Source organism: Vulpes vulpes, chromosome X (assembly GCF_048418805.1).
Source record: "Vulpes vulpes isolate BD-2025 chromosome X, VulVul3, whole genome shotgun sequence".
NCBI lineage: Eukaryota > Metazoa > Chordata > Mammalia > Carnivora > Canidae > Vulpes > Vulpes vulpes.
In genome coordinates, this window is record NC_132796.1 from 78131479 (window position 1) to 78152034 (window position 20556).

General features: G+C 44.9%; 1 protein-coding gene across 8 annotated transcripts in view; it reads left to right on the forward strand.

Moving 5' to 3' along the window:
- Positions 1-240: 240 nt before the first annotated feature.
- MID2 (midline 2) overlaps positions 241-20556 on the forward strand; it is a 110628-nt gene continuing 90312 nt past the window's right edge. For 2 of the 8 annotated variants that reach the window (XM_072743205.1, XM_072743206.1), the window contains exons 1-2: positions 1887-2317; positions 15523-16238. In XM_072743205.1, the coding sequence (XP_072599306.1) occupies positions 2137-2317; positions 15523-16238 (897 nt within the window). In that variant the 5' untranslated portion in view covers positions 1887-2136. Of the gene's footprint in view, positions 1076-1472; positions 1777-1886; positions 2318-15522; positions 16239-20556 lie in introns of those variants that run through there. The other 6 variants (XM_026014877.2, XM_026014876.2, XM_072743209.1 and 3 more) reach the window with 6 other exon arrangements.

The window sequence follows — 20556 nt, forward strand, 5'->3', positions numbered from 1 at the left end:
GTCTGATGTGGTCCCACTTCTGTTTTGATTTCAGTTGTCTGTGCCTTTGGTGTGACTCATTAACTTATTTCTCTCAGGGTCAGACTTTCATCAGGATAGCCTGGTTGTGATTTTTGCCTTCGTTTCCACTTCAGGGCTCTCTAGCACATTGTTTAACAGGGGTGTTGGCTAATTACTATTGGTTCCTTCATGGGAGACTCCCAGAGCTACCTTAATTTTTCTGGACTCGTTCCCATGCACAGTAATGGGAGGCCTAAGAGAAATGGGAGTGTTTCCTTTCATTTTCTCTCTTCTCTCTCCTTCCTCTCTCCCTTTGATCCCACTTTAGGTACAGAATCTCCTCTGGGGCCTCCTCCTCCTTTCCTCTCTCATCCTCTTTGTGAGTGGGGTGGTGGTCTCTGAGCCAATGACAGGTCAGCCGAGAGGCTGACTCCAGACCAATGAGGCTTCCGGGTTCCAGATGGACCAATTAGCTTATTAGGAACATTATACCTGGATGGCTGGCATCTGTCCTATTGTCCTGTTTAACGACCTTCTTGTTTTGCCCATCAAGGATTTGGATGTGCAGATGAGACTGTACTCTCTTTTGTTTTCATAAAATTTTGGTGGCTTTAATCCATCTCCACAACTTCTGCCCAAGGCCAATAAAACACAGGCATTCTCCCTTTGTAAAAAGAAAGAGGGGTTGGGTTTCCTTCAATTGTCTGCCCTTTTATGTGTCCTCCACTATTTTTGTTTTACTTGGTAGTTAACTTTGCACCGGAGCGGCTTCATCTGAGAACCAGTGCGGTGGACCTAGGCACTCTCTTGTCGTTGCTGGTGGCGATGGCCTTTTCCTTGTTCTAACCTGGTGGCTTGTGCAATCAGAGGGTTGGCGGGTGGGAGAAGAGTTTGGCCAGTCTTCCTTCTGCATTTCGTACACATTGTGCGCTCTCTCTCTCTCTCTCTGTCTCTCTTTCGCGCACACACACATACACACACGCGCTCACACACACACACGCCCGCTCGAGCCCCTCTCGGTGTGTCTTCCTTCAAGATGACAGGGCGCTGGAGAAAAGGCTGCTGGAATCAGCTGGTAGGTACCGTAGTAACCCGAACCCCACCCACCCGCTGCCTTGGCTTGCTCAGGTTTCTCCGGTCACTCCAGCCAGGGGAGAAAACCTGTAAACGCGCCTCCACAGGAGGGGCTGGGGGAGCTGGGAGCGGCGGGGGTGGAGGAAGGTGAGACCCGGAAGGTGGTCAAGCGCCCCTGGTACCCGGGGCCCTTCGCAGTGTTACCTCGGGGCGCCAGCCCCAGCCCTGTTTGCCCCCCACCCCCCTTTTCGTAGGGATTGCCTTTTTTTTTTTTTTTTTCCTCTGCGGCGGCGGAAATGACAGTGTGGTGCTGCCGTGGTGTCATGGTGCTGCCCCTGGACGAAAGGGCTAAAACTCTTTAAGTTCATCTCTGGAGACCCAGCTGCTGTAGCGTCGCGGCTGCCGTGCTGTCTCTCGCGGGGTGCGCGGGCGGGCGGATCCCGGCTGCTGCGCGGCGGCGGCGGCGGCGGCGAAGGCGGGCGGCGGCCTAGAGAGGCGGCGGCGGCCCAGGAGCTCGCGCCGGAGCCCGAGCCAGCTCCCAGCGGAGGCAGGCGAGCGTCCGGCGCCCTCGGGCGCGCCAAGGAGATGGCTGGCACCCGGGAACGCTATGGGTAAAACGCGCCCCCTCGCCGCGGCCCCGGGAGCCGAGAGGCACCGCCCGCGCTCGGCTCGACCCGGGCTCCGGTTCCGGCCGCCGCTCAGGTGCCATTGGGGCCCGGCACGGGGCCCAGGGCCCCGGGGCTAGGCGGGGCGGGGTGACGGGGCACCGCGAGGCTCGAGGTGGCGGTGTCGGCGGTGGGGGCCCCGGCCTGGCCTGGGTGCCCGTCGCTGCCCTCTTGGGACGGAGTTTGCACTCCGGGGTGTGGGGCGGGGGCGGCCCGAGGCCTCCAGCGCCCCGACTCGCCCGGCGCGGGCGGTCGAGCGGCTGCCCCGGTGCCTGTGCGTGAGTCTGGGAAAGGGCACCGCCGCCTTCCCACGCTCCCGCGGCCCATAGCCTTCTTGACACGCGCGGCGCCCCTCGACCGGCCCTCCACGCGGCAGTGGCTGCTGCAGCAGCCAGGGATGCTGCGGACACCCTGCCAGCGGGGAGGCCAGATGAAACTTAATCCCTTTTCTGCCAGGGGAGCGATTCCCGGGTCTCCGTCTGGGTGGTTCCTTATTTCTGGCCTAGCCTTGAAACCAGCTCAGTGGGAGAGAGGGAAAACTTCTATATGTCCAGAGGACAGACTGCGACCCGAGAGAGGTAGGGTTTTACCATTCCTGCCTCTTAAGAATGGAGTAAATAACGGCGGAGTAGATTTACAGAAACAGTTTCGGTAATGATGAGCTTTAGGCTACTTAGTACTTTGTGTGTAGCACATTATTTCTTGGAGGCGTTTTGTGGTTTTGTGGTTTTGTGTTTGTGTGTGTCTGTGTGTGTGTGTGTGTGTGTGTGTGTGTGTGTGTGTGTTTGTTGTTGTTTGGTTGTTTTTTTTCTCTCTTTTTTTTTTCTCCCTCCCACGCAAACCCCACAGAGCAGGAAATTGAGATCCTGGGGTCTTGAGTTTTCTTCACTTTCTCTCTTCCATGCTCCCTTACCCTTCTTCGCACTCACTTGTCCTCTTCCTGCGTTGTCACACACCTACCTGCCCACCCAGGTCTCCCAGCAGAATGCACAGTCCCCCCCAGACTAACCCCCACCAACCTGAGTGCTCCACCTGCCTCCCAGCCCTCCAGCCTCTTGCTCCTCAACCAATTTGCCTTTTTGAGGATTTCTGAGTGTGGGGTAGGTGCATGGTGGTGGTTGTGTGCCTGTGAGGAGGAGCCCTGATACAGGAATATAGTGGAAACTGTATAAAAAGACCAGTCATGTATGTGGTTGATTCCTTGGATTCTCTAGTTGGGCAGTAAGGGCTGCCTTGAACCCTATTCTGTTCCCTCACAGTGCTCTCTAATCACTTCTCTGCTGATGTTCCAATAGAAGGGAAATGCTGAATAATACGGAGCTTCTCTCTCCTCCTCCTGGCTTAACCCTAGCTGATTACTCCTACCCTCACATGCCCCCTTTTCTCCCCTCTGCAATCCTACTGACTGCCCTAAGGGAGAAACTGTCTGCTATTTTTATATATGCCTGCCCAATCAATTACCTTAATATAGATACATAATGTGAATGAGATTTTTCCTGGTCGTTCCTCACAACTGGATTTCTGTGGTTGAAATATGGGTCTAGGAGTCAGGAAGATCAGAGACTTTATCCCAAATCTGACATCACATTGGTTTTATGGCTCTAGGACATTACTATGACCTTTCTTTTATACTTGGTGTACTTGTGTAAAAGGCATAATACTGTATACTGGGTATTTTGAGGCTCTGCTTGGTCTTTTGAAGATGAAAGGGTTCTATAAACTCTCAGCATTACGCTTTTCAAATAAAGTGCTTCATTTACCTTTTATGGGGATAATAGCTGGACTGGGTGTGAAGAGGAACCCTGGTTTACTGGAAACCCTAACTTACCATCATTAGCCACCCTCCACCCCAGGAGCCAAATCTATCACCATACTCAGGACTCTGTTGTTTGTTGTTCCTAAAGCATGTACAACTGAATGAAAACATGCATAAAACTAGGCATACGGAGTAATGGTGATTATTTTAAGTTGAAGCTTGAATCATATCTAATGTACTCCACCTAACAGTCTGAGTCAGACTCATTTGTAAACATAACCTCACCCATTTTTAGCCTGTATGGGGGCAGTTAATTTCTACTGAAAAGCGGCATAAATAATTTTAGGCCTGGCAATAGGAGCATGATTAGCATCTAGCAGCAGTGAGTCAACAATATTTACTGAGCACCTACAGTGTGCAGAGTTCTCTGCTGATGGGGCCAAGTTCCAGGTCTTGGCCTTCATATTTGGCCTCCTCATTTGAGGCCTCCTTCCTTACCTGCAGCACCCGCAATAGGACAGGGAGGAGCAAGACAGGGGTAGAGGCTAGGGAAAACAAAGGGCTGATTGGCTCCCTCTTTCATGACCACTAGATCTCACCTGGCACGTTGTACCTTGCACGGCCACCCTGGGAAGCCCTGCCACAGGCCCCAGTGACTTGGTTTCCTCATGACTCTATCATCTGAACAGCGCAAATTGAGATGAAATTGGTTTAGTTAATCCCTCCTCGGACTGCATGGCAACTTGCTCCAACTTGCAGATCTTAAATCGGTGCCAGGGGAGTCTCATAATTGCATCAAAAAATTGCTCTGGGTAGTGAGCCCGTCCATTCCCTCATCCTTCCATAAAATCTGCTGATGCCATGACAGTTGAGAAGGAAACTGCAGGAGGAGTAGGTCTTTCCCACTCAGCAGACCTCGTTGGTTTGGTAGAAGAGGAGAGAATGTCCTCTTTTCACTCTATCAGGACTCAGGTTCTCTCTTTCCCAGTGGAGTCCCAGACCCCTAAAAAGAGGTGAGGGCAGGGCTGAGGTACAGGATGTGTTTGGAATGGCTGTTTCCAGAGGCGCCTGCTTGGCCTTCTGTGTGTCTGTCATCCGGTCTTCGTGGATCTTGGTTACTCCCTAGCTGTTAGGCCATGTGATTCTGCTGCTGGTGGAGGCCACTGGAGGTCAGGGTGTGCTCTATTTCTGTTTAGCGTGATGGGTTTTGTTTTGTTTTGTTTTTCTTATGTGCAAAGGGGAAAATGAGGCACTGTGTTTGTGAAATGCCTCCTCACTTAAGCTGGGGAGGTCTTAGAGCATTGCATCATCAAATTATGACATTTAACATGTTGATCATGGATATATGACAGTTCAGGAAAGTTTCCCGTTGTTTACTTTTTGATAAATGCCACGTTGGTACTCAGGTAGTATTATGGTGATCTCTCTATTTTGGATCTTTCAAGAAACATTGTGTTCATCACTGAGCAGTATAGAGCAGAGGCTAGAAAAGCATTTCACAGCCAGTGTATTGGATCATGCTAACGAATGAGACGACCAGATGAGTGGTGTTGGGACAAGAAGTTACAACTCCAGGGATCCTCCTGTGCGGACTGCTGGCTATTTCCCTTTTTATTTCCCCTGTCTTCCAAGGATCGATAGGTTTTTCTGTCTATTTTCATGAATTAAAACTCTGCTCCAAGTCTTCCGTGGACCCTAGGGGTCTGTAGCTCTTCCTCCTGTTCTCTTTTTCCATTTTCCCCTTCTCTATGACCATAGGCAGACATAATCTTTTCGATACTCAATCTTCCAGCTCCTGTATTTCCTTTAGAAATCCTGAGCTGCTCAGACTGATAGATGGGTTACAGTGTGGGTAATGGAGGAGTGTGGAGCAATGTCCCAACGTCCCACCATTCCCTTCTCCATGTGGGGTTCACCTGAGTGCGCACTAGGATGTTGGTTCAGTCTAAGTTGGTTGGCAAAGTATCATTAGTAAGGCTTGTCCTATTTGGGTTCTTGTCTCCCTGCAGAGCTCTGACTGCTTGACCTTGGGCTCTGTCTCAGCCTCTTTCCTAAAGGCCAGACTCCTCTGGTTGATGAACAGAGTTCCCAGTCTTTGGATCTTTTCTTTCACAGAGACCAAATGATCTCATAACAAACTCGTTACGTAAACTCAAATCCTCCTGAACCGGAAAAATCCCAGTATTTACAGTTTGCCCAGTTAGGAGCAATAAAGCATAGGCCTGGTAGACAATGCTAATGTAGGATGGTGATGTGTCTGAATGTATACAGCCCAGAGAGAGAAAAATGGTTTGCAGTCCAGAATTCTCAATCGCTTTGTCTATAGCCCTTTGTTCAGTGTTGCTAGGATCCATGTGATTCCCCAGGGAGTAGAAGCTTGATTTCAAATAAGCTTCTGTTCTCTGTCCCTTGTTTCTGACCTGAACTTGGGGTGCACTCAAGCCTAACATTCAACGGTATGCCCTACATACATACATTGCTGGTTTTATTTGTAGAAGTGGAGAGGACTGCCCATCCAGGTGTGTCACTGAACATTTAAAAATTTACAAATATTGCACTGGGCGAGAGAGGTTTGGAAAAGCAGTCCTCGAGTAGATTGAAACCAGGACTGACTGGTAGCAGTGGGTAGATTGAGTTTGCTCTCCAACCTTGAAACTGCTAGTGTATTCTGCATGAAGATAAGGGTGTTAGGAATTGTACCTAGGATGCCTGTCAATTATCATGTGTTACCTTGGCAAATCCTTTTCTTGGTTCCTTAGATCTTTTGCCTTTTTGGCAGCTGTAGGGCTTTTAATTCTGCTATCATGCTAGTCATTTTAATGTTTATGATGACTCTATTATATAAAATGGCCAATGGTTGGATGTAGGAGCTAATTATGGTAAATAAAACATCATTAAATCCACATAGTATAAAATATTAAGTAGGCTTTAGTAATGTTTTAGACAGGAACTGGCTCTGGTGCTCAACCTCCAGTCCTGAGCTCTCTGTGCATGATAAAAGCTGAAAAGAAGAGAGCCAGTTCTTTCCTCCTGTGTGTGGGGGGAGGGAACTGCAGTCTAACGGGAGACATAGGAGCGTAAGAAATAACCACAGTCAGACACATGGTCCTCCAGAAAACTTGTGGGGGAGTGTGACTGTTCTCCATCACGCCAACCGTGTGTTTGGGACGAATTTCCAAATGTTTGCTGCTTTCCTCAATAACTTGCTTTGTATCTGTCTGTCTGTGAATGTATGATGAGAATATCTCTATTTGCAAAGCAAGTTGATCATTTTATTTTAGGGGCACCTGGGTGGCTCAGCAGTTGAGCATCTGCCTTTGGCTCAGGTCGTGATCCTGGGATCAAGTCCTGCATTGGGCTCCCTGTGGGAAGCCTGCTTTTACCTCTGCCTATGTCTCTGCCTCTCTCTGTGTGTGTCTCTCATGAATAAATAAATAAAATCTTTGAAAAAAATAATTTTTTTTATCCTCCTGTGATTCTGGTAAGAGCCCACCAGCTGGGTAGGATCGGTATTTTTCTTTCTTTTTTTTTTTTTTTATTTTATTTTATTTTATTTTATTTTTTTAGGTAGTAGTTTTATTTTTATTTTTATTTTTTTAATTAATTTTTATTGGTGTTCAATTTACCAACATACAGAAAAACACCCAGTGCTCATTCAACCTACAGATAAGGAGGCTGTGGCCCAGACCATTTAGATGTCTTACCTAGGATCACTCAGCTAATTCAGTTTCGAGCCAGGACTATAACCAGGCCCTATTTTGAGGCTCAAATGAGATAACAGCTTTTTGGAACCATTTTGAAACTATCAAATGGTACACAAACAGAAGATGACTGTTATTATTCATTATGCTTAACTGGCCACCTAGCCTCGTTTTTCTCTGGGTTTGTGTCTTTAGTCCATGTCCTTTTAGGGTGAGAATTCTATGCACTGGTTGTCTTTTATGTTCCCAAATGATTTTTTCCCCCAGCTTCAAGGGGTCCTTAACTACTAATAGCATTCCAGGATTCAGTTGCCTTTCTTTTCCGTTCCCAGAGGTGTTCTCATTAGTTTGTACTCCCCATGGGACCCCCTCTCCCCGACCATTGTCCTCTAGGAACACCCATTATATCTTCCTTGAGGACAACAGGCAAAACTAGCCACTGCCTTCCAGCATCTTGGCTTGGCCCAAGGAAAGTAATGCATTTTGTTTGTACCATGATGATACCCTTCAGCCTTTCTCATCACACCAATAGAGGAGATTTATGGATTTTTTTAAAAAGATTTTACTTATTTATTCATGAGAGACACACAGAGAGAGGCAGAGATATAGGCAGAGGGAGAAGCAGGTTCCCTGTGGGGAGCCCGATGTGGGACTTGAACCCAGGACCCTGGGATCGCCACCTGAGCTGAAGGCAGACGCCCAACCTTCGGGACACCCGGCGCCCAGAACTGGAAGGCATCTTAAAAGAGATCCTCTGGTAATTCTAGCTCAACTTGAAGGACACTTTACAGTTAGGGAAATATCAGTGTAAAGCCGGGACTCATTCTCTCATCCCCTGAGGCAGGGATATGGGTTTGTAATTATTTAAAGAAAAAGCTCAGGGATCCCTGGGTGGCTCAGCAGTTTAGCGCCTGCCTTCGGCCCAGGGCGTGATCCTGGAGTCCCGGGATCAAGTCCCACCTTGGGCTCCCTGCATGGAGCCTGCTTCTCTCTCTGTGTCTCTGCTTCTCTCTCTCTCTTCTCCCTCTGTGTCTCTGCTTCTCTCTCTCTCTCTCTCTCTCTCTCTCTCTCTCTGTCTCTCATCTCTCGTGAATAAATACATAAAATCTTTTTTTTTTTTTAAAGAAAAAGTTCATGGGACATTCCTGTTAATATCCTGAAGAGTGTTTATTTTACATTAATTTGTTTTGTAAACAAGTCATACGGCCCAGCTCTATCCTCATTCTCCAGCCCAGAGGTCAGGCTTGGTTTCACACTCTTGGCACTCTTGGTTTTTCTGTGAAGGAGGGCAGGGGACAAGGGGGGCACCCATGGCTCCTCAGGGGGTAGTGAGAGCCGAGGGCTACACTCTGCAAACCTAGGAGATGAAAACTAGAAGGAATCCAAACTGCTGACACAATGGGGGCTTTTAATTATGTTCAAATAATATTTGAAATAATTGAATTCTGCCAAGTGCAGATCACAGCTTTTCTCCGTGATCAGAGTTAACGGAATGTCGGATTTGGAGGGCATTGCTGAAATCAATCTTTCATTTTGTAGGTGTAGAATGCATTATTTTTATCTTAATCACCTGCACCGAAGCTCCTCCTTTGTATCTCCGCTTATGCACACAGCCTTATGATACCTTCTTATCATTTTTTTTTCTCATCGACTTCTGTTTTTCAGGGGTCTTAGCCCAATGGGGTTGCAGGGTGAAGATAAGGCAGGCAGAAACAGTGGTATAATAGAGCAAGGGCAAATCCGTAAACATACATATGTGACTACACGGTGGTACCTGAATGTTGCAGAAGGGAACAGATCAGTGTCTGCGGATGTGGGCATTTTTTTTTAAGATTTTTATTTATTCATGAGAGATACACACACAGAGAGAGGCAGAGACACAGGCAGAGGGAGAAGCAGGCTCCATGCAGGAGCCCGACGTGGGACTTCAGGATCACGCCCTAGGCTGAAGGCAGGTGCTAAACTGCTGAGCCACCCAGGGATCCCTGGGTATTTGTTTCTTCACATGGCAATTGGTCTGCCCTCCCAGGCACTTCATCAGTGCATTTTTATGACAAACCATTGTGTTTTCTGGCAAAAGCTTCCTGATTACCTGTTATCAGGTGGCACTCTATCAGGCTCAAGGCTCACATCCTGTCTTTATCTTTAGCACACTCTCTAATTCTGCATAAATTAGTAACTCACAGAGTTTTGGAAGTTGCAACAGTTTGCTGTTGTTTCATTTTTGTCATGCTGCTTCTTCCCTCTGTCCTTTCTAAAAGTATATTGTGATATAGGAAGCCAACTATTTTTTTAAGAGTCTTTTGGTTTTTATTTTATTTTTAAATATTTTCTTTGTTTATTTGAGAGAGAAGGAGAATGAGAGAGTATGAGCAGAGGGAGGGGCAGGAGGAGAGGGAAAGAATTAGAGAATCCCAAGCAGACTCTGCACCAAGCATGGAGCCTGACCCGGGGCTCTATCCCAGGACCCTGAGATCATGACTTGGGCTGAAATGACCCAACTGAGTCAGACACCCAACTGACTGAGCCACCTAGGCGCCCCTGGTGATTTTTAAATTAATAAAAATTGGGACCTGATAATTTTCTGACAACCCTTGATCATTAGAGATATTCTAGGGTATTGCAAAACCTAGGCAGAGAATCACCAACCTAGAAAAACAATGGAAAGAAGTAATTGAGTAGGGTTTAGAATGACTACATAGTTATATAGATGGCAATGTAGTATAGTGGTGAACTCTTCACATTCCAGGATCAGGCCTGGGTTTGAATCTTGTTTTTTTTAAATTCAGATGTATCGTAATATTCGCCATTACAAGGTATACAATTCAGTAGATTTTAGTATATTCACAAAGTTGTGCAATAATCACTACTAATTCCTGAACGTTTTCTTCATTATCCCCAAAAGAAACTCTGTACTCATTAGCAGTTACCCCACCCCTCTTGTCCCCTCCCTTTCCCCAGACCTTGGCAACCACTAATGTATTTGCTGTTCTTATGGATTTGCCAATTCTAGGCATTTCATATGAAGAGATTCATACAGTTTTTGGCCTGCTGTGACTGGCTTCTTTCACCTACCATTGTGCTTTCAAATCTCATCCATGATGTGGTATGGATCAGTACTTTGTTACTTTCTCTTGAGGTATAATATGCCATTGTATGGATGTAAAACATTTGTTTATCCATTCATCAGTTGATGGATATTTGAGTTATTTCTACCATGTGGCTGTTGTGAATGATGCTGCTATGAACATTTGTGTACAAGTTTTTGAGTGAGCACATCTTTAATTCTTCTGGATCATATGCTAACTCTGCTTTTAACCTTCTGGGGAATTGCCAAACTATTTCCTAAAGCAGATGCACCATTTTACATTCCCACCAGCAGTGTTTGAGGTTTCCAGTTTTTCCAAATCCTTGCTGACGTTTACTATTTAAAAAATTATAGTCATCCTAGTGGGTGTGAAGTAGTAATATAGCCATCCCAATGAGTACGAAGTTGTATCTCAATGTGGTTTTGATTTGCATTTCCCTAATAGCTAATGATGTTGAGTATCTTTTCATATGCTTACTGATCATTTATTTGAGTATTATCTTTGGAGAAATGTCTATTCAGATCGTTTGCCCCCTTTTTGGTCTTTTTTATTGTGGAGTTTTAAGAGTTCTGTTTATTTCTAGCTACTAGACCCGTATCGCATCTATGACTAGCAAATATTTTTTCCCATTCAGTGAGTTGTCTTTTCACTTTCTTGATGGTGTCATTTGCAGCACTGAAGTATTAAATTTTGATAAAGTCCAATGTATCTATTTTTTTCCTTTGGTTGCTCATGCATTTGGCATCATGTAGGAAACTCTTGCCTAACTTAAGTTCACAAAGATTTACACCTGTGTTTCCTCCCAAGAGTTTTATAGTTTCTGCACGTTCATTTAGGTTGTTGCTTTATTTTGAGATAATTTTTGCATATGGTATGAGGTAGGGCTCTAACTTTGCTCCACACCCCCTTTTCTTCCATCTGGATAGGCAGTTGTCCTTATACCACTTGTTGAAAAGATTATTCTTTCCTCACTGATGTGGACTTGGAATCCTCATCAAAAGCTATTTGCCCATAAACATATGAGAATATCAGGTGATTTCTGGATTCTTAGTCTTATTCTAGGTTTGATTCTTAGTTCTGCTACTTGCAAATAAATGCAATCTGGGACAAGTTACTTTTTTTGTTTGTTTTTTTGGGGGGGTAATAATACTACCTATCTTGTAGAGGGTCATTGTGAAAATTAAATGAGATAATGCATGTAAAGGGTATAATTTAGTACCTGGCACACATAGTATGTGCCAGGTAAATTTTAAGAGGAAAGCTGCTTAGATAATCAAGGAGAGAGTGAAAATGTGAGATAGTTGAAAGGGTGCTGAAATATTAGGAGTGACAGAACAAGGTGGCCTCATAAATGAGAGAAATGAACAGATGTTTGAAGAAGTTGAAAAAAAATTCAGTTTCCCGGTCTCGGCTAAAGCATTTGCTAGGTGATGATAAAACAGAACAGAATAGGGGCACCTGGGTGGCTCAGTGGTTGAGCAGCTGCCTTCCACTCAGGGTGTGATCCTGGGTCCCAGGATTAAGTCCTGCATCGATAGGGCTTCCCACAGAGAGCCTGCTTCTCCCTCTCACTATGTCTCTGCCTCCTTCTGTGTCTCTCATGAATAAATAAATCTTTAAAAAAAACCCAGAACAGGATAGAAACAGTATAGAAAAGTTACTTATCATAGGCAACAGATTGTAACCATCTTATATTATTCTTTATAGAGCTGACATCACTTAAGGTGGATCATTTTTTTCTATCAGGGACTCTTTTGAGAACATTTTGAATGCCCTGGACAGCCCCTCTTCCCATGAGAATGTATATATGACAAACACACAACATTCTTCAAACAGTTCTAAGAGGTTCTGAACTCCCTGGTTAGAAGTCCTGTTTTGACCTTATTGGAGGTAATGCTGAGCCATAGCATACTTTTCAAAGCTTAATTTCATCATGAGGTTCAAGTGTCCCACTTACTCCAGAACAATATTTACGATTTCAGGGATACTCAAAGAGCTCTTCCTCTTGTATGGAAAAAATTTGTTTGGCACACTCCTAAGATTTAGAAGAATACCCCAGAGACCTCAATTGCTTTTGTATCAGTCTTAACACATAAATGTCTTTCAGCAATGTTCCTGACTGCCTGTCATTTTGTTTTGTTTTGTTTATAAAGATTTTATTCATTTATTCATGAGAGACACAGAGAGAGGCAGAGACCTAGGCAGAAGGAGAACCAGGCTCCCTGCTGGGAGCTCAGTGCGGGGGGGGGGGGGGGGGGGGGGGGGGGTGGGGGGGGGTGGGGGGGGGTGGGGGGGGGGGGGTGGGGGGGGTGGGGGGGGGGTGGGGGGGGGGTGGGGGGGGTGGGGGGTGGGGGTCTCATCCCAGGACCCCAGGATCACGCCCTGAGCCAAGACAGATGCTCAACCACTAAGCCACCCAGGTGTCCCCCAACTGTCATTTTGGAGGGAGGCCTCACTCCACTCTCCCAGGCAGTTTCCAATACAGACATTGAAGAAGACAAACTTGCAGTTCCGGAAGAGATATTAAGAAAAATGTAGTGTGAGGTGGAGTTGGGTCTAGAAGAAAAAGATATGATTCTGGAAGGGACTCGGAATGAGGGACAGATTCAGAGAGACTCAGGGGGACACAGAGAGACAAAAATAGAAGCGGAAACCCACTGTTTAGACGCCCTCTTGTGAATAGTCAAGATAAACCTTAGTGGAGGAGGTGAGAGGATTGAAATAAAGGTGTAGGGGAAAAGAGCACAGGCACTGGCATTAGACTGATCCAGTGCACTGGGTATATATGTTCCTGGTTGATTTACTTAGCAGAGCTGAGCCCCAATTTCCTAGCTGTGATATGGATACGGTAATTCCTTCCTCACAGGCTTCTTGACAGCATTTAATGAAGTAATGTGTGTAAAGTGCTTAACACCACTCAGAATACAGGAGGTGCTCAATAAATGCTAGGTCCCTTCTTCTGACTTCTACTTTAAGGGATCCTTCATTTCACAATTAGTGAATACCCAGTATGTATGAGGCACTGTGTTCTGAATAAAAATACAAAACAATCGATGCCCTCAAGGGGCAGGGAGAGTTGGCTAGAGACAGAGATATGTAAATGAAATAAAACAGAAGGTTCTGGAAGCCACTAGTGGTTGTGGTGATAAACATGTAAATGAGAGAACTCCTAGGTTTATAGGCTTGGTTAGTGATATTCATCAGATAGGGAAAACTGGAAGAACAGGTGTTTTGGGTTTTGGGTGGGGGAGGGAGGAGAGAGGAAGGATAGCAAGTTCATTTATGGCCATGTTGAACTTGAGTAGTGGAACAATCAAAGGATATGCTCCTGCCTGGAGCAAAGGTTGGAATCCATCATCTCTAACTAAAAGTTTCTTCCACTTTTAAGGTCTTGTGATGTAGGTACAATGTAATTGTACTCTTTCATCTCTATTGGTGAATGCTGATAGGTATTTATAAGCTACATATTGCCAGCCAACAATTTTGCAGCACTCGTAAATCATAAACAGAATAACCTCATGTCTCATGTTTTAAAAACGTAGTTATACAGTCTGAACTTACCAAACCAACCATGAGTGGCTGTTTTGCCAGAAAGACTCTTTACTTTTACTTTACTCTAAACTTTTTCCTATAGATTTCCATTAAATAGCTAGTTCATTTAGTGCACCTAAGAGGTTTGATCTAGAAACAGCTTTTAGGGATGCATCTGGTGTTTTTATTCAGTGGCAGAATCAAAATTTCAAGCCCCGGTGAGGGTCTTCCATGATAGTAAGATGATGAACAAAAGTTATTCACAAGCCAAAGAGGGCTTTCTCTTTTCTAAAAATAAGATTAACACCTTCTGTCGATAAGATAGATTTTTTCCTTAGTTAAGGCTAGCTTAGAACATTTATGTGTGTTCATTTTAATTAACAGAAGACCCATGGCAATATTATGTTCAGCTCAGAAATGGCTGTGGGAGAAGAGATAGATTGACCAAGAGATTGGTTTCATTAATTTCATTAATTGGGTGACTTCTTTTACTCCGCGATGCACATACCAAAATGAAAATTACCAGATGTGGAACTAGCTGGCTCCTCGCCTTGCTAATTTATATCTGGGTGTTGATTTGCATCTTGTTATGTTTTATGAAGTATGAAAATACACACGGGGAGGTGAGCTTCATGGTAGGCTTGTGCTAGTTCAGTGAATGTGTAATAATAAAACCCAGCTGAAACCAGAAGGTAATATAGTCTTCATTATTGATCAGCATCTATTGCTGAGTTTGTTGAAAAGTGGAAGTCCTTTCTCATTGAACTTGATGAGATGAAGAGCTTGCTGAAGGTGAAGGAAGGAAGTGAAAACCAGCACCATTTATCTCTAGTAACTCAGTTTACTAGAAATGGAACAGAACAGGAATTTCCATGAGTGACACCAGGAAATAATTAGAGTTCACACTCTGAAGAATTTATTATTCTATGCTGAGCAGTCCTTTTTTTCCAAAGCTTGCTCTTCTTTTTCACCCAGGCTCTCAGAATGGAATCATTTCAAGAAGTAGAGAGTTTGAAATATGGCCTTTTTTCCTTCCCCTAGATGTGAAATAGGCACAGCCCCTTTATTTTACCTTGAAGGAAAAATACAGACCAGTATTGGAGAATGGAGATTGAGAATTTTGCAGGGCCTCAGGCTCATCACAGTCCAGGACTAGAGATGTCAGTGGATAATATGTGAGGGGTCTGATCTGCACTGGTCTCATAAGCTGGAATAGTTATGTCAGCCAGCAAACCAGGATTCAGAAGTGACTACTTGGTTCTATTTATTAGTGCAGGAACATAAACTCGCACATTTGTTGAAAACAAAGTTTGAAGCGGGGGTGGGGAAAGGCTTTTTTTAAAAAAGATTTTATTTATTTATTCATGAGACACACACAGAGAGAGAGAGAGAGAGAGAGAGAGAGAGAGAGAGAGAGAGGCAGAGACACAGGCAGAGGGAGAAGCAGGCTCCACTTAGGGAGCCTGATGCAGGACTGTATCTGGGACTCCAGGATCACGCCCTGGGCTGAAGGTAGGCACCAAACCACTGAGCCACCCAGGGATTCCCCAGAAAAACTTTTTGATTAATTCCCAGATTGCTTTCCCATTGCTCCAGCCCCACTGGAGAAGCTAGCGTGCAAAGCCTCCATTGGCTAGTGTGTGACTGTGCTACATCCACGTTTCCTTCGGAAACGCCTAGTGACTCTTGCTTTGTATTCCTCGCAGGTGAAAGCGGAGCCTCTGCGGTTCTTAATGCCTCAGCAGGATTATTTTCACTAAAGATGGAAACACTGGAGTCTGAATTGACCTGTCCAATCTGCCTGGAGTTGTTCGAAGACCCCCTTCTGCTCCCTTGTGCTCACAGCCTCTGCTTTAGCTGTGCCCACCGCATCCTGGTCTCAAGCTGCAGCTCTGGTGAATCCATTGAACCCATTACTGCTTTCCAGTGTCCTACATGCAGGTATGTTATCTCGCTGAACCACCGGGGCCTGGATGGCCTCAAGAGGAATGTGACTCTGCAGAACATTATCGATCGCTTCCAGAAGGCTTCAGTCAGTGGGCCCAATTCCCCCAGTGAGAGCCGCCGGGAAAGGACTTACAGGCCCAGCACTGCCATGTCTAGTGAGCGAATTGCTTGCCAATTCTGTGAGCAGGACCCGCCCAGGGATGCAGTGAAAACATGCATCACCTGTGAGGTCTCCTACTGTGACCGTTGCCTGCGGGCCACACACCCCAACAAGAAACCTTTCACCAGCCACCGCCTGGTGGAACCCGTGCCAGACACCCACCTTCGAGGGATCACCTGTCTGGACCACGAGAACGAGAAAGTGAACATGTATTGTGTATCCGATGACCAATTGATCTGTGCCTTATGCAAACTGGTGGGACGTCACCGAGACCATCAGGTTGCGTCCCTGAATGACCGATTTGAGAAACTCAAGGTAAGGGATCTGGGAAATGTCCCTTATACATCTTGGTCTCTTTACACACAATTGTTATACACACTTAGCAAGTTCCCTAATCAAGCTAGGTCCATTTGTCCTATGTAACAAGTCCATTAACTCCCAAGTTGTTCTCGTGAGGAATTGCCTACTCACTCACAAACTCTCCCTGGGACCTGCTTCGTCAGTGGCACAAACCTGTTGCATCCCTTCACCTCTGGCCAGTTCTGGATGAGTTAGCCCCTGGCCCGCACCACACCAGTAGCCTGCCCAGGGAAACAACACCCTCTGTCCTCTGTCAGTGACATATTGCACACTATCTTTGTCATGATCTTTCCGCCTGTTTTAGGTATGTGAGTACCTATGTAGGTGTCCTGTAATTAGCATACGTGCTGATATGCCTGCGTGCGGGTATAGCAATGGGAAGGTTGGGTGTGTCTCTGTGGAGGTGTGGGTGGAGGCGTCTGAGTGTATCTCTATGTAGGCGAGAGATTTTTTTTTTGGTGGAGGACAGTAGTACATGTGTTTGTCCTCTCGACATGCTAAAGAAACAGGTTTGGCACTCCGCTTGCCAAAAATTGCCCTCCAGCCCTTAGCACAGGGCTGATTCTAAGCCTGCCTCACAAAGCAAAAGCAAAACAGAACAAAAGACAAAAAAGGAACTTCAGTTTACTACGAAGTCAAGAGGGATAATCAGCTGTCTGAACTCAAAATTTCGACTGCAGGCAATAAGTATTTAATCCAGTGTTAGATGTGCCAACGTGCAGGTTTTTTTTTTTTGTTTTTTTGTTTTTGTTTTTTTTGTTTGTTTGTTTTTGAGTGTGTGTGGGTTGGAGACTGAAGCACTGGGCTGCGGTTGCCTGCCTTGGAAGTTTCCAGTATTTCATTGGCGTTCATTGGACAGAGTTTCCCAAAGTTGTCATGCTGTATATATAATATTTATGTGCAAGTCTAAGCACCTATTTTGTAAAACCCTACTGCCTCATGTTGATGTTAACAAATGTCAACTCCAGCAAATTGCTTTATTCCCATGGCCTGCCTGCCATATGGTTTAACTTCTCTTAAGAAGGGAGCTGTTTAGCAGAAACTCCAGGAAAATAAAATGTTTATGTGACTAACGAGATTACCACCCCCCAAATAGGGACTGGATAGATAGGCCAGGGTGAAAGGAAGACCAGGATAGGATGGGAGGAGGGAAGAAAGGAAGTGGAGATTTTCCTCTTGCCATGCCCCAAACAAGTCATGGTAATTCATCTAAACATTTCATGAGGTTGGTGAAGATAGCAATACTCAGGATAGGATATATTTTCCCTCCCATAATTTGTTGCAAGCGATATTGAGAGTGGCCAGGCTGACAGTGGTTTGTGCCTTTTGTGATTTTTATTTATATCTGATATGTACAGATTTGTACAAAGTTCAGTGTTTGTGGATTCCACTCAGGGTGATATTCTTACTCGCTTCCAAACTATGGTGAGGAATAATCTCATTGACTCCCGTTCTTAGACTCCTAGGATGCCAGGTCTTGCACTTGGTCTAGTCAAAGCCTTACACTATCATGTGGTATAAACTAAGACTTTGAGGGGTTAAGTGATTTGGTCAAAGTTACAGGATTGGAACTGGAACTCATCTTCTGCACTCTAAGTATCCTTTCTGCTGTAGCCAGCTGCCACTTTGTTTTGGACCTCAGTTTTGCCCATGAAATGTGATTTGAAACTTAACTTTATGCTCTGGCAATTGTACATTTCATGGGTCACAGATAAACGATTAACAGCATCAAGGAAAGGACATACTGTATAAACTTACAGCTTCATAATGGCAAGAGATGGAGGTGGGGTTGCAGGAAGAGTAGGGGATATGGAGAGGATGGGACAGTCTCTGCCAAATATTTGCAGGTGTTGGAACTATAATAAGGCACTGGCCTTGAGAAATACTCCAAACAGAAAACTCTGTATCCATATGTATGATTGAGATAACAAAAGACTGGATAGAATAAGCCTGTATCTGCAGAACACCAGATTTTGAAAACATCCGAAAACATGAAAACACTGGATGATTAATTAGATATTTGGCATAATGTAGCTATAGCCCAAGTCTCTAGGGCTGGACAGAGCACAAAAGTATTTTACCAAAAGATAATTTAGTATGTAACTAATCAGTAATTTTTGGAGAAAGAAAGGCCAGATTTTGAATTGTTCCCCTTGAATTTTTTTAAGGAAATGTGCAGAAAATTCTGATTTTAAATTAAGCGGAAACTTTTTTTTTGCTCATTTTTTGGACTGAGAGTGGAAACATATGAATCATTCCCAACTGTGTGGTTTGTTATATTGTCTGGAACATCTTGGACTTTGGGGAGGGAGAGGTGCTGTTACTGTTGCTGCTGCTGCTGCTGCTGTGTGTGTGTGTGTGTGTGTGTGTGTATGTGTGTTAGATGTGTGAGGATCACTTTGGTGTCCAAGTGTAAAGGGCTATTAGTTCTCCATATTAAGCAGAGAGGAAGTTTGACTTTTAGTGTCACATATTCTCACTTCTTTGGCTTAATTTTAATTTAGAAAAGCATTTGGGATTATTCCCTTAATCTGCTGAATTCGTCCCCAAGGAGAAAGGAGGAAGCTGGTTGTCAGAAGCTATGGAGGAGATGGCCTTGAGCATACTCCTCTGGCCCTGAAGAGCATGGGAGTCCTACAGGAGAAGGGGGGCAGGTATAATAGTACATATATCTAGGGGTTTTACTTTTGGCCCATAAGTGAAATGGTGTTTATTTGTCCTTTTTGGTTCTGGAGCTTCACTGTTGGCCTTTATAACTACCCTATTTGTACTAACCTCCCTCTGTAGGATTAGTGGTCTCTAGTATTTATTTATTCAATGAAGAATAAACACACTGTTATGTTATAAGACTAAAGGTCGGAATAACCAGAAGCCAGCCTGTCTTCTTAACATGTGCTCAAAGTGGATTAGGGGGGTTTGGGATACTTACTATGGTTTATTATCATTCTTTATTTGTCCATTCTAACTACATGTCCTTCGGAAGGCAACCAGTGGTTCAATTAATTCTTCAATTTCAAAGAATAGTTTTGTTCCCAACAGTTATTACAGTAGAAAGGCCTATCAGAGTAATTATTTCCTCCATTCCTCCTCTTTCCACTTATGTGTCCCAATATATGATCTTAGCTCATGACATGTGGCCACACTTCTATAAAAATGCTTCACGCGTTAAGAGTTTTCGTCGGCTCATGAGTTTTTCCCTGTAGAAAAGATCGATACTATTACATTAATAAATGTTGGCTTTAGGGATGCCTGGGTGGCTCAGTGGTTTATCACCCGCCTTCAGCCCAGGGTGTGATCCTGGGGTCCTGGGATCGAGTCCCACATCAGGCTCCCTGCATGGAGCCTGCTTCTCCCTCTGCCTATGTCTCTGCCTCTCTCTGTGTGTGTCTCTCATGAATAAATGAATAAAATCTTAAAAAAAATGTTGGCTTTGTAAAAAGAGGTCAAATTTCAGTGGCTCTGTATTGATGACAGATCTCAACTCGATATTCTAAGTCTGGTACAACTTGGTTCACATGCTACCCATCCATCTTTGCCCCCTACCACTCTCAAACGTAGTACCTTTATTCTGCCCAGATTAGCTTCCTGTCTGCTAAACATACCACTCATTCTCTTTTATGACTCCTAACTTAGACCTGTGCTCTTTTTTTTTAAGATTTTGTTTATTATTTATTCATGAGAGAGAGACACACACACACACTCAGAGAGAGAGAGAGAGAGGCAGAGACACAGGCAGAGGGAGAAGCAGGCTCCATGCAGGGAGCCAGATGTGGAACTTGATTCTGGGTCTCCAGGATCATGTCCCAGGCTGAAGGTGGTGCTAAACCACTGAGCCACCCAAGCTGCCCCTGAGCCACCCGGGCTGCCCCTGAGCCACCCGGGCTGCCCACTGTGCTCTTTTTCTTGACCTGCTTAGGAATCCTACCAATTCTTTAGTCCCCAGCTAAAACCCTTCAAGGCCACCCCAACACATCCCAGCTCTACCATAATTTTTTTGAGGCCAGAAGCAATATCTTTTATTTCTTCAGTATCCTCCTAGTGTCTTGCACACATAATATGTGCTCAAGAAATCCAAATGAGTGGAATCTTAATAATAGATCTGTGGGAAATATAGCAGTGTCTATAGCTTGCCTTAGCTCTCATCTTGTGAGATATAAATCTGTCTTGCCATATGACTACTTTAGGGGTCTGAAAAAAAAGAATCTCCTGCAAACTACTGATAATGTTCAAAACCAGAGTGTTAGCAAAAGTATGGCATGTCCTTAATTTTAAG